The sequence below is a fragment of the Myripristis murdjan genome, chromosome 21 (genome assembly GCF_902150065.1).
Source record: "Myripristis murdjan chromosome 21, fMyrMur1.1, whole genome shotgun sequence".
Taxonomy (NCBI): Eukaryota; Metazoa; Chordata; class Actinopteri; order Holocentriformes; family Holocentridae; genus Myripristis; species Myripristis murdjan.
The window spans coordinates 30,295,441-30,310,328 of NC_044000.1; the positions used below are offsets into that span (position 1 = coordinate 30,295,441).

The 14,888-nt window shown below is 39.7% G+C and overlaps 1 protein-coding gene across 1 annotated transcript in view; it reads right to left on the reverse strand.

Moving 5' to 3' along the window:
- lrp1bb (low density lipoprotein receptor-related protein 1Bb) overlaps positions 1 to 14,888 on the reverse strand; it is a 278,342-nt gene that overhangs the window by 139,749 nt on the left and 123,705 nt on the right. Inside the window, exons 4-7 of the mRNA XM_030080256.1 lie at positions 7,306 to 7,425; positions 6,195 to 6,323; positions 3,053 to 3,310; positions 2,059 to 2,221 (exon numbers count right to left, since the gene is read on the reverse strand). Of these exons, the coding sequence (XP_029936116.1) occupies positions 2,059 to 2,221; positions 3,053 to 3,310; positions 6,195 to 6,323; positions 7,306 to 7,425 (670 nt within the window). The remainder of the gene's footprint in view (positions 1 to 2,058; positions 2,222 to 3,052; positions 3,311 to 6,194; positions 6,324 to 7,305; positions 7,426 to 14,888) is intronic.

Genomic DNA, 14,888 nt, shown 5'->3' on the forward strand with positions numbered 1-14,888 from the left:
CCAATAGTGAGAGGGAGAGAGCCAGGGAGACAGAGAGAGAATCAAACAACAATAAAAATGGAGTGCTATGCCAGAACATATTCTGTAAACACTGTGCCTCACGCTGTGCCGCTATCTCAAACCTCCCTGATTTCTTTTGTTTTCACTCCATTGCTCCAGGCTGACAGACCTCTCTCAGCCTCGCCTCCTCAGAAACAGCTGTACCCATGTCTCCCCAATTAGAGGCAAAGAGAGCCTTGAAAAATGCTTGTGTCTTATATAGCCAATCTAGCCAGCAGCATCCATGCCCAGCTCCCCCGTGGGCCTGCACACTATATCCACACCATCATCCCTCTATGCACACAACATACTGTAACACCAGAGAGAGCAAGAAAGTGAGTGTGTGTGTGTGTGTGTGTGGGTTGGTGTTTGTGCACGTGTGTGTCCTGCATGATTACGACCTACTTTTAAGGTCAAAGAAACACGCATGCCTATCCAGAGGAAAAATTACGCACTAGGAAGTTAAATGAAAATTGTTATATTCACCTGGCAGCAGCGCTAAAAAGCAAACTTCTTTTAATCAGGGCAAATCAAAGGGAGCCTTAGTCGAAAGTGTAATGTACATTTTCTATAAGGTATTGTATGCCGTTTCCCAAGAGATGAGCAGCTGCTTAGAGAAAACGCTAGAGGACTGCCGTCATATGAATCACTTCAGAGGTGAAAAGGCGTAAAACAACACAACAAAGAGCTCCCAAATTGGCCAAAATACTAAGCAGAATAATGACTGAATGTTTGGTAAAAAATAATAGGAGTTGGGAGACGCAGAAAGTAATGAAGTGTATTCAAGATTAACATCGCAAAAAAAAAAAAAAAAAAAAAAAAAAAAATACATGAAGTGCTCTACAGCGTTCTGACAAGATTATTTTTTTTTCCAATGTTAAGCTCGAATAAATTTCCTTGCTTTCTGCATTACAAGTGTTTCCCCTCTTCCCATTACTTTTCACAAAACAAAGCCAAAATTTTGGTGACTTTAAGCATTGAGCGACTAATTATTTTGTGTGCATATTACAGTGGCGTGTTGAATAAATAAAGTATAATTCAAGACTCTGAAACTTGCAAAGAAGCCATGTGTTAGATTTTCAGAGAGTTTTCTGCAGAGTTGCGAGGTTAACATTTCCTTGGCCTTGTGGGGGTTGATCATGACACCGTTTAATACAATCGGTGCAGAGAGGCCAGATGGTTTGTTATAATGTTTGCAAGTGGTCCTTGCTCTGTCTTGAGCTCCGGCGGTGATATACAGCTTCTTTCATCCATGCCTGCTGCCTGTCCTTGTTTCCTCATGAATATAATGTCTCTGACTCTGCTTTAGAGCTCCAAACTCACTGCTCACTGGGACTAAGAGGACAGAGAGGGCTTTTAGCTGCTGATAACTGGAATAATCAGGCAAGCACTCGCTCCATGGAAGACTCCGTTCCCCTGCAGTTGCACGTCATTTAAATTGCTTAAGGTGTTTTGCATTTTGCTGCATGATGACACAACCTGTCACAGGAAAGTGCTAAGAAACCGACGGAACCGGTTCTGCAACACGCTGATCTATGCCACTGTCAGCCCCATTGCTGTACATTTTGTTGACTGCCACTGTAAACGTTTAAACACATACAGTTTCTTCCCACCGCTGTAGCTCAGCTTCTTTTTTTGTGATCTCTGCAGAGACAAAAATCCTCAAATGGAATAGTCCTGCAGGGGCGCTTGCTTCTGTGGGATGTGGGGTGAAATCAGTGAATACTAATGAAAGTCTAGACAGTAGAAACTGTCTGGAGCATCACCAGCTCTCCACCAAATTACGCAGCTCAAAGAGAAAAGGGCTGAGTGGAAGGACAGGGAGTCATTTAAATTCTTTCATTGTAGCACGCTAACATTCTTCTAGACAAGTCAATGGTTGCCCTTAGTCAGATTTTTTTCCTACTGTGATATAAAGATTTTTTTTTTTGTTTTCAGAAAAAGATGCATGATGATAAATGAGCCTTGCACGGCGCTCAGAGACGGCGTATTTTATTATGTAGGCCGAGGATTACTCACCCCATGAGAGGATCCACAGCTATTCCTTTAGGATTCACCAGGTCTAGATGTAGGATAGTAACACAAGTGTCCCCGCTACGGTCACACACAAATATCTTGTCGCTGACCCGGTCCACAAAATAGAAGTTACCTGTCAGCCAGTCGATGGCCATATGCTCGACATCTGCAAGGGGAAAAGCACAGGTTGAATAAGATTCGTGTATACAACTATTGCACAAAAATATCAATTACATTACATTTTTGTAAGACTTTGTTTCAACTCAACTATGGCGCATAAGATTTTACGTGTTTAATAGGGGCTCTGTAATAATGCTTTCTGTCTCAACAATTAACATATGAATTGTAAGTCATCATACTATAATGTTTATAATTTGTTATACTAGATTATAATAACTTGTACTTCAGTATGACCTGCTACAAACATACAAGTCTTCATATTATAATAAAGTGTTAAAACAAGTGAAGTGCACTGCAGTGTGCATGCAGTATCAAAAGTTATCTTTGTGTGCTTTAAAAAAAAAAAAAAGTGTCATATTATCACAGTTTGCATTAAGGAAAGTGCTGCGGCATAGATCTCAAAACATGCAACATTAAAAGTAATAAAAACACAACACTGGTAAGTTAAAAGCACTTAGTTCTTCAATAGTTTAATCTGTAATGTTTATTAATTGTTCCTTTAATCAATTAATAATAATTGTTTTTCTTAATTCTTTTAAGCACAATTTAAATTCATAATGCGTGTCCTTAAAATGCCTAAAAGATAAAGTAGTCATGGAAAATAACCTTGGCTTGGATCTCACAGGTACATTGTGAAATGATAGTGCCGCTGAAAGTTGAGTGTGTTTCACCTTAATTAACTTGTTTTACCACACAAATGAAAAGACTGAAATTAAGCAACGTGATTAGAATGACAGCTGACCCTTGTGTAACTGAGAAAAAAGACAGGGAGTGGTAAAAAGAGACAGAAAACAATGGCGAGCGAATGAGAACATACTTTGCAAACTTTGCAGTGTTTTGATTTCGTGTTCCTGTGTGAATCCACGCAGATTTCTCATCTTAGCACAGCGGAGTTGCCCTGAGGACTCAGTAGACAGAAGCCAGCATGCTGTCTCCTGGTTGTGCTGAAAATCCAGCGCCAGAGTCCCGTTTGTATCCAGAGCCCTGAGGGGCTGCAGGCCTGATCCATTCAGCTGGGTGGTGACAATACGATCCGAACCACCAATGAGAAGAATCGGCGGCATGTCGCCTGGGTCTGAGGCAGGGGAGGAAACATGGAAGGGATTTTAGGATTATTTATCATCTGAAAACCTAATGTCTTCCAGGGTTTCAGCAATATGGGTATTTGCAGGCTGATACCCCTGCTGATATTTTCAAACAAAAGTTTTTGATAGCCAGTATTTCATGTTGATATAGAATATATTGAATTTCATGTTTGTTTGTTTTTTATTTGCACAAGCACAAGAAAAAAAACAAGAATATAAACAAAGGTACAGGAGGCATGAGAAACCCAAAAGGGCTTATAACAACATCTCTCCTGAGCAAAACTGCCAGTGAAAGTCATCAGAGCTTTTTACATAAACAATCACAGGGTCCAAGAACAGCAATAACAAAATGTCAATAAATTTTACAATTTTCATATAAAAAAAATAACAAGGATTCAGCATGTAGCCAAGATTTGTATTCTATTTAGGATCTAAAAGCCTCTGAAACAGCAATCAGACAATCATGAGGCTCTAAAACTCTCCACAGAAACCCGTAATAGTTAAATTTATTTAGCTCCTTGGGGCAGGGAGAGCCACTGCATCTATTCCATGGCAGAGGGAACTTTCAAATTAAACTTTTACGTAGATTTTCCCTTACAATTTCCCTTAAGTAGCTGTACAATAACATCAACATATATTATGCATCAGATGGTTGTACAGTAATGCTTCACTGAAGCGAAATCAAGGTTCAAACCTAAGATGCCATTATTAGGCTATATGGCTGCAACATACCAAATAACAAATATCTAGTCATTTCATTCTATACACATTTCACTGTAATTCAGCAGGACATTTTTTTGATCTCCACTAGAATTTAAAACAAAGCAGCAGGCACAAACCCACAGTTGTAAACTCTAGGGTTTTGGTTAAGAGGAGGATAAATAATAAAGCAGTGCACAATTAAAAAAAAAAAAAAAAATTCACTGCTGGTTTTACAGATCGTTTTCATGTAGATGTAGTGAGGAAGGAACCTCCATCATATTGGGAAGTGGGCCACATTATATTGGCTGACATCCAATATTAATAAAACCCAATATCAGTCTGAAATATCAGCAAACTGATTGGTCTAACCTCATTATCTACACTGAACCAAATAGCATCAAAAATGCAAATTCATTCAGGGTGACAAATGGATTAGCAAAGCTCTTTCATTAGCTCCAAGAACAACAAAAAATCAGAACATAAACTCAAGGTCGAAAGGCAGACAAATGAAGAATGTTTTTTTTTTTCTAGCTCTCCTCCCCTGCTGTGAACTACAGAGGAATGCAGCGCAGCACACACTAGTAAAACTGGCGTAACCTGCTTTATGGGCTTAATTGACCGTGTACGTTCCCTGACATCAAGTTCACCCCCCCAAAAAAGCCCTTATTTATCCTGATCCCCCACACAAGTTCAAGTCAGGGGCTGCTCTCCTAATATGGGCAATAAATCAGAATGTCTGCGCACAAGACCCCACGTCTTATCCCTGTGAATCAACTTTTAGGGGCGAGCCATTATTCTCCCACGCTGCGGGGTAGATGAGGCTTGGGCTGAGCTCTCTGATAGAGATCTGCTTCACCTTTCAATCAAACCTGCTGCGGTAATTCACTAATGTAGCACAGCTTTGTTTCATTAATCATTATCCAGGTCATGTACCCAGAAGACAAACTAATCCCGTTTGTCTGTTTACTCACATGACTTTGATTCAGCATGCAGTGATGGCTGCTAGTTGAATATCCACAGTGTTCATGCCATTAAATATAGCATATGAAGTGTGATTTACACAGTGAAGGTCCAACAATAACAGCTGTATGGAGCGGTTATCCTACACTTCCATCTACAGTCCTGCTACTGAGCATGGATCAGCGAAGTGCATTATCAAGAAGAAATGCTAAGCCACCAGGGTGCTGTAGAGTCAGAGATTTGTGTTAGGTGAACAAATAGAATAAAAACTGTTATACCTCTCACTTTAGTCAGAGCCAAATGAGAAAAGATTAAATCAAGATTAAATTCCAAAAAGAAAATTTGTGCCGCAGAGTTTCAACTTGAATCTTGTGCTGAACACCTTAATATGTTTTTCATACCCTGCTGCTCCCCATCGTCTGGCCTCAGAGAGCACTATCTGAAATTTATATTCATGAGCTTTTACAACTAATGGTAACCCCATAGTTATCCCCGTACCGCAATCCCTCTCTGCTAAATTAATATTAATGTGTGTGAGCATTGGGTTCAGTTAAGTTTATGGGTAATCATATTCAGTTTATTCCTGGTAGGACACCAGTCACATTGATTAAAAGCTGCAACAGTGGTGTTCTCCCCAGCTAGGTGTGCTGCGCCTTAAGCTATTTTCAACCCATATGTGACATAGCTGCACCACCCTTAAAAAATAAATAAAAAATAAAAAAAAAAAAAAAAAAAAAAAATCTATCTCACTTCATGGTTCAATGCATGACACAAATATATACTGCACAAGGTTAAACTTGTTTACTCGTGGATGGTGGACCACCACAACACAATACCTCCGTTGGTTGTTTTATTTCTAAGTAGGCTATTTTGCTCATTGGGACAGATTTGTTAGCAGCATCAGGCATTAACATAAATCAAGATGACGCTGGGTATTGTCTCTGCACAAAATACTCCAGACTGCTCCCACTTAAAACCTCATGCTCATTAATTTTATCATTATCCCGGCCTGACCACGTCTACCCATTCCCATACGTGTGATAGATGTGGTCACTAGTAAACTACATTAATCTTGTTCTACCAAAGCTGGTGAGAACCAAGGAGAAGATAAACTAGAACTCCGCGTTGGTAGAAAAACACGCCCCGTTTATTAATAGAAATGAAACCTACCGACTATGCAGATGATGTTGTTTTCTAATGCGAGCCGCTCACCTTGTTTGGCTTTGCAGGACGTCCTGTCAGGCTGCAGGATGTATCCTTCTGTGCAGCTGCATCTGTATGACCCGTAGGTGTTCATGCAGGTTTGGCTGCACACGCCATATACGGCACATTCATCATGATCTTATGGAGAAAGGTAGAGAGTCATTTGTAACAAATTAGGTGTGCTCAAACATGACCCAAATACATAAAGTATACTTAATGTGGCCTCACTCTGGCACCTCAGACATAATTACTTTTATAAGCAATGAGCCTTTTTTTTTGGAGCTGCAGTATGTTACTGTAGAAAGTGCACTTTCCTCTGTCTTCCCCAAGCAGGATCAAATCCACACTGCAAAAAATGTCCATCTTAATTTCATCTCAGGCTACAGTGAAAAATACACATTTTAATGAATCATTTTGTCTCATATATGCAAAAAAAAAAAAAAAAAATCCTTATTTCCAATGATTATCGACTTGTTTTCAATTTTCTTGAATCAAGTATCATTTTCTTGATTCTGCTGGGCTCATCTGCCTTAATCTGTTCAACATATTTATTTATTTATTTAACATATTCATACATATTTTAACCAAGAAAAAATCCTGAAACAAGTGAAACTGCCTCGGAAACGTGGGATTGTGCCAAGATTTTAATAGTAAATGTAAGACCTGATTTGTTAAGATGGATGTTAAGATAGATGTTAAGATTTTTTTTTTTTTTTTTTTCTTGCATTACAGGAGGCATTGTTACCTTGTTAAACCCGTTCCTCCAGTACAGTTACACTATTTTCATTTCATGTGCTTGGTGTGAATCTAAATGTGACACCACACCACTAGAGGCACCTTTGACCCCAGGAAAATCTTGTGTCGCCCTTCCCAGCTGTCAGAAACCAGGCTGATGGCAGGTCTGAGGAGGGTTAGAGAGGTGGAGAGAGTTTGAGAGAAAGTGAGAAGGGGGGGGGAAGGGGGAATGTAGATGGGGCTCTGCCCGCAGACAGATGGTTCTCATTCCCAGCACCTCCTGCTTGTTCATCTGAAGGAAATCTGGCCGAGGGTGAAGGAGAGATGGGTGTGTGTGGGGGGGGCGACGTGGCAGGAGGCCCCCGCCGGCACTGACGAGGCTTACCTCTGCAGCTCGTCCCATCCTCGCCGACCTCAAAGCCGTCAGCGCAGAAACAGAAGGTGCCGTTCCTCGTCATGACGCAGCCGTAGCGGCAGCGGAGCTCATGGCAGGCTGACAAGAGCTCTGCAGGGGGAAAAGAAAGAGAGAGCAAGAGCGTGAGAGTAAGGGAAAAGGAAAGGAGGAGTGGGAAATTGCTTTTTGATTTTCCTCTCCTCATGGCTCTTTCTTTTCATGTCTCCTCCCTTGTCCATTGGCAAAACAATTTTGACATTGCCAGTTGACAGTCCTGAGCTTAAAACGGAGATCAATAGCTGTTAGGCAAGAGTATCTGGGAAACGCCACATGGAAATAATGGTGGGAAGAGAAAAGCTTTTCATGTTACTGTTAACTGCAGACACTTTGAAGTTGGTTGCATGCTTCGCTGAACTCCAACCAACACTCCTTGAGAAATGAAAGCAAGTGATGGAAGGAATGGGAATAGAGCGAAAAGGAAAGATCGAGTTTGTTGGATAAAAATAAATTTCATTACATCTTCCTGTAAAGTTCAAATGATATTAAACTCAGAGTCTCATATATAATTGGTTTGGCTGTGTAAGGAAAACCTCAGTGTGCAATGAAGATTATCACAGTGCAGCAATGAAGAAACTGAGTGGGAAAAAACATACATTTTCTAATAGCTACCTCCACTAGAGAGCTGCACAGGAGAACCTTAAGTCTGCCAAGTACAATCCAATCAATCTAATATTCCTTTGAACTAATGGTTACTACACACCATATGGAAACAGATCACCTCTTAGAGTGCCAGTGCATAACAACAAAAGGAACACCAGTCCTCAAATGTACAATTCTTCACTTGACACATTGATTGACTGGTAGCAGCCCTCAGGAAGAGCCAGCATAGTTATTTCCTAAGCGATTCCCCAGTGCCCAAGTGCTCTGTTTTCTGATGATGCTCTGTGTAACACCAATCTTTGCAGAGAAAGGAACAAAGAGCAGCAAATTATGGCATGATAAATGTTCAGCAGAATAAATGACACTATTGAAAGAACAGGCCTCAAAACAGACAAAGTTTTAATTGCACAAAGATAGATATGCCAGTGCTGAACATTAATTACTGTCAACTAACAGCCCAGAGGATGAAGGCTTGCATTGATTGTCCTTGCTCTTGTCTGTTGCTGACAACAGAGCGATAGGCAAACCATTTCAAGCCATTATGAAATGCTGCAGCGGTGGACCAATTCATTTCATGACAGCATGTATTTACAGTTCACATCAAGTGGGGGCTGCACAACAATCAAAGCTTCAGTTATCATCATTTTCTGAAGACTATTAAAACATGTCATTTGGTTTTGATTTTTAGGAATTATAATTCAAACTGTGGCATGTGGGTTGGTCTAACACTTGGAAAGACTTAGGTGCTAACTCACAATATTGCACAGAGGAAGCAAATAGCTCCAGCAAATTGCTCCTCAGCTGCAGGAGAAAAGTACATCCTATCCACTGCAATGTTGCAAATCAAGAGATTTGGTGACAAAAATGTCCACAGAGTGTCACAGTGCTAGCAAATTGTACAATTTCCGACTGGTTGCATTTACCTAAGTTTAGAGGAAAAATAATTCTGAAACAGTGATGCAGTTAGGACAATATAATCCACGGACATGATTACACAAACTGACAAGTCCCTATTTACATTACTGAAGGAATAATTACTTTTATCTATAGACATGATAATGGAATATTTATAATGAGCAGTTTTTTTGTTCAATTTTTTCCCCATTCCGGCACTATTAAATTCAACCAAAAGGTAACACGTTATATTAAAGTAATTGTAAGAAGCATTAGTCCTTATAAGATCCTTATAAACATTATTATGTGTTAATAAGACTATTTAAGTGTTAACAGCATGATAAACATGTTTATTGTTACTATATAAATATTTATAAACACAAGAAACTTATTAATAATATGTACACTGCTTAAGAACATTAACAAAAGCCTTGTGTTTCTTATACTTTTTTTGTAAGAGCATTACAAACACACTGATTGAGTTTAGCTAACTTACCTATTATGTCATTGTTAGACATTTACTAAGCTTTTTTGTTTGTTGTTGCTTTATACTTTATTATGTATTATTATAAGAACTTTAATATAAAAAAAAACTGCACCCCTGATTCTGCTCTACAACATCTCAGTGTTCATCACGGCCATGGGCGTTTCTCTACTGTCATTCCATAAATAAATCCTTCAAATGCTCCTTTTGGGGGAATCGTCGGAAAGGGGATGATACATGCAATTGTTGCAACACTGCATTTTTGGGCCTTTAGCACTTCCAGCCTGTAGAATGATCCTTCTTGAGAGTCTAACACTGCTGTCCTCTCATAAGTAGTGAAAACATCATGGGATGCGGCACAGTGCTAAAGCCACTGTAGTGGAGCTTTACAGGTAATCTGGAAAACAAAATGACTCAGACAGGTTTGCTTTCTTGTGCTCTAAGTATTTAAATTCAGCTTGTGACAAAATATTTACCCTAAAATTTTGTTTTCATTCCATCTTCACTGGAAGGCTATGCCCATATACTTTGAAATCACAGCCACATAATGGTTTTGTTACACATCTGGTGCAATTCTGACACACTAGATGGTGGACAAAATGCAAGAGGACAGTCCACAGCAAGGAAACAATGAACAATCTCTGTGTCATTAAAATGCAATGCAAGTCCAGTCTCTGCAGTGTTCTTCGGCTGGGGAAAACATGTCTGAAGCAGTTTTTTAGTATGTTGCTCAAGGCTTAAACATAAATCAAACATAATGCCTAAATTCATGAATACAGTCTTAATGAGCACTATGTGTTTTACGGGCTAAGGCATGTCTGAAACTGTACAGACATTGTTTAGAGCCAAGTTCAGTGCTAATAATCAATATCCACTATATCAAAGTTTCATAAACCTATGATGACACATGTACACAGACATAATGGAGGCAACGACCTTTCCTGAAAGCGATAAAAGTATAAATTTCCAGGATGATGATAAATTTAAATCCATGTTCATCACATTAAATATTTCCTAATGTGATATGTATTCTACCATCACTGAATACAGAATAAATATATTACTGGAGTTCAGTTTATGTGAGCTGAGGTCATCCTCTTTCTGAAACCAGGCTGGTACTGTCAGCTGCTGCACTTCGCAACCAAACTGTGTGTAAGTCTGGTTTGGTGGAGCTGTTACTGTCATATTGCTGCAGCTTTATATTGATTATCATTGATGACAAAAATTGCCTTTTGATCAAATGTGCGCTTTGCCTGCGTGTGTGCGTGAGGTGTGTGTGTGTGTGTGTGTGTGTGAGAGAGAGAGAGAGAGAGAGAGAGAGAGAGAGAGAGTGGCAGACAGAGACAGATAGAGATGTGTCAGTGTGTGCGTGTGTTGAGTATAATACGTATGGTAACCTACGTCTCAGTTTAGACAAAGATTTTTTTTTTCATGCATTCAATGAAATGTATGTCATTTCTGCATGTATTACACCGCAGTATTTTATCCTCTGTAAGTGAAGTCACTGACTCCCAGACTTGAGAAGCCCCAACTTCTGGTGTTAGAGAATCCCCCTGAAAGCCAAATCATAATTCAAACTCTGCACAATGACATAGACGCACATGGGAACATGCACAAACACATAAACTGTATGTGCCTCTATTTGGTTATATCCACAATATCCTAGCGTAATTTCTGCTCAGTTTAACAAGGAACCATAAAATTATGACAGTCTGTTAGTGGATGCAACAGTCTATTAGTTAGTCCTGCTAAAACGTTTCTTAATGTGGCCAGCAGTGACATAACGCATCCTTGAGTATGACATAACATAAAATCGTGGCAGCTAACTTGCTTGTCTTAGCTTGAATTAATCATGTTTAACTAGCCATTACGGTTACAGTGGTAAGCTAAATATGAAATGTTTGCTGAAAAAGCGTTTTGTATTTCCCAGGAAATGGACTTTGTGCGGCTCAGACCACACAGTGCAGCGAGATTCTTCTAGACTTCAGCAGGGTCAGAATTTAACAGCTGGTAAAATTCATCTGAGGCAGATAAATAAACAGTCAACCTCAACTCTAGTAACACACATGATTATCACTGCATTCTCTATGTAAATATGTGCTGGCCGGCCCGTTCAGAGAGACGTGACTTGCACAGGAGGTTATTTGTTCATAAAGCACTGATTGGTGACTTGCCTCATTACTTATCAGTAGTGCTATGCTGGTCAGCTGCTTAATGATCTACTGACCAGCGCTCTGCAGGCTCCTATATCCGCAGCTGAACTGGGCAAAACTGCTTTTAGCTGCAGGGCAACAGACTCACTGCAATGTATTCTTAAAATCAATAACCTGGTATCTTTTATACATTCCAAATCACTTCTCAAAACCCTATCTATTACAGCCAGCAATTGGTTTAATTGATTACGTGTTTATTTAATGTCTTAATTTATAACTGTGCATGTGATTTAATCTCAGTGACACTGTCAATGAGGGCAACTGCAATGTCTTTCAAGAATAAATATAGGTCTTGGACTGAAGTAAACTTGTTTTGCTCTGAATGTGAAGTTTTCGGTCTTTGCCTGTTCTCAAATTTTATCCCTACTGGCCACTGTACCCACTCTCTGACCATAAGTCAATAAAATAAAAGCTGAACAAAGTCTCTTTTTTGTTGTTTTTTTCTCTGTATCGAACAGGCTCCCATATGGCTGCCTGTTGCACTGCTCTACTCTCAGTGGGAGCATCAAAACATCTGTACATTTTGACATATTCCATTGTAAAAAACTGTATTTCTATGAAAAATCTATGTTCCTTATGTTGACCGGTAAAAATGATCTTTTTCAGCCCTTGACTTTCGAACTCTGCCTCCAGGCGATATACTCTCTTGTCTTTCTCGTGCATGTGTGCGGACCTCATGTGACCTGGGTGTTATTATTCATGGTGTGACACAGTAACTAGCACACTTCCCCGCTGTGTGAGAAAGCTGTATGCAAAGTGACTAGACGCTGGGCCTGAAGATATTCAGAGCTAATCCGCATATCTGCTCACAGACACCAGATGATCAGCTTTCCCTCCTGACAAACACAGAGTGCTGGAGGGATTGTCTGTATGCCAGTAAGTCTGCTGCAATGTTTTCCACATGCAGCACTATTAAGTGCTACCTTTATCGACATAACTCAATAGCAAAATACTGTACATACGGTTGCCCTTGCACAATGGCCCACAAATGCATGCTGTAGAAATATGCTCTGGGTATTACTGTTGGAGGGTAATTCGTTTTCTCTGGTCTGTATATTATCGGTCAGAACATTTAGTGAAAAAATATTCGTCTAAAACCGTTCCTGGAGCACTGCATCAGGAATAGATGAAATTTACATGCTCTTTACAATGAAGCCCATTGAGAAAAGTGGGTAATGCGGCTCACAATTGGACACAATAGCGAGGAAAGAATGTACTCATATTCTGCTTAAGCATAAATTTGAATGATTATAACTTAAAAGCAAATGAGTGCTAAAATGCTACTTAAGAAATATTCATGAGCACTGCTAAACAAACCAACTATAAAGCAGTAAACAGCTCGTGTTCAATAATCCGTAACCCCGTGAGAGTGGAGATAGTTCAGATTTGTAAAATGTTTGAGTTACAGAAATACAGAGTCAAGGCTTATTTCAGTATAAAAACACACACAAGCATATGCATTCACAGCAGCAACCCCAGTCTAATTTGCTCTTATCAAATGTATCAACAAGGTGATTACAGCAGCTACTCAAAATTAATTGTTTTCACGTAGATGCACATTTTTTAATTACACTTATTCAAAAAAATGGTCTTTTGAGATCTGCGAAGTTTATATTGACTTTTTATGGTGATGTCTCTAGTTAGGACTACTATGCTGTAAAATACTTACTGTACATGACAGTAATGATATGCTATGTTAAGTTCTATATCAAGTAATTTATGACTTTTATTGACCTCTTTCGGCAACTACTAGGAACTGCAGTGACACTGGCTGAAACTCATTTGTGAGTGTTAACACTTCTTTTGGAGTGTCAGTTCATTTCACTTTTTCATGGAGTGAGTTCATATTAATTATCTTCCCTTTGATGGAGTCTGCTGAGGTGCAGACTCCAGCCAGTATCTTGATTTAGATTTCCTTTCATTCTTTGTGAATTTAGGGTATAAAATTACCTAAAATGTTGAATATTTGCATGACTGATGGCAACTATAGGTGCAGGCAATACTATGTACAAATTTTCTCATGGCTGGATTTCACAGGAGTTTATACACTCCTGATATTAGGCAGTGTGCAGGTCTCTGCCACAGCCTACGGCCTATAATTGTGGCCTGTAATTGACATAAATGATAGAGTCAGGATTTCCCAGTCATAATTGGAGTAGAGATCCAACAGAAACATGTTAATGAACAGGTCATATATCACCATACTAATGAACGGGATAATAATACTGCTTCATCATTTGCGTTTTTAGTGAAGGTTTTTAGCCTTTGTGGCTGACGTGTTGCAGCACCAGTCAGTCACTTGCTCAGAGCACCATCATCCATCAGTAAGCACCTGAAATATAGCAGTATGTGGGGGAGATTGGGAGTATAATAATTCTTCAATGGGTTGGAAGTTTGGAGGGTAAATACGTTTTGAAAGCAAGAAATCTCAGCAGCTGGCCGAGTGTCTGTTCAGACATTGGTATTGATTAACAACCCTGTCAAGCCCCCTGTAGTCACGGTCATTTTGCGCAAAAATGTATTAAAAAAATCTTTTTTCACTATTAACGCTTTAGATTAAATTTCCCATTAAACATTCAGCACTTGATTTCAAACTATTTGGGGCATAAAACTGCACAGCTTTACTCAAAGAGAAAGGCAGCAACCCGCTGAAGACTCAGACCCTCCACATGCCGCCACACAGATGGCAGGATGCATGGTGAGCATGGCACTGTTCCTCTGCCAATGCAAACAAGAAGCTTCACCATGGGCGAGAGAAGGGTAAGCCCAGGCTAATAGTCAGTCTCCCCCATCTGGCCTAATTATGGTTTCCCTTCAGGGATGGCCATGGCCTTTGTCTCTGGACGGCCAGCTTTTACCCAAACTCTCTGTTTGCACTCAAGGCCTCTAATTAATGTGAGACCAAATTAAGATGCTGACCCAACACAGGAGGTGCGTCCGTGACTGCTGAAGGACCTTTAATAAGCATAGAATGGATTTCTTGCTCACAAATTAGCAGCTTAACCCATTCTGCTGGTTTGTCGCTGTGGTTGGTATCCTCTGGGTGGCATGATGACAAGATTGACGCCTCAAAGATGAAATTAGGACATTAATGTTATTCATATCTCTGGGGTTCAAACACTCAAGAATCTTCAGAAGTGTGTGTGGGGAAATATTGTTCATATAAGATGTGCAATGATTGCAGTGACACAATTTATTGAAGAGGTTTTAGAAAGTTATCCAAGAAGCTTAAGTGTGTCAGCTTTGATGTGACATAGAACTGTCCGGATGGTCTAGAAGGTATAATTTTCCCAAGAAATTGAGAGATATATGCGCATATACAT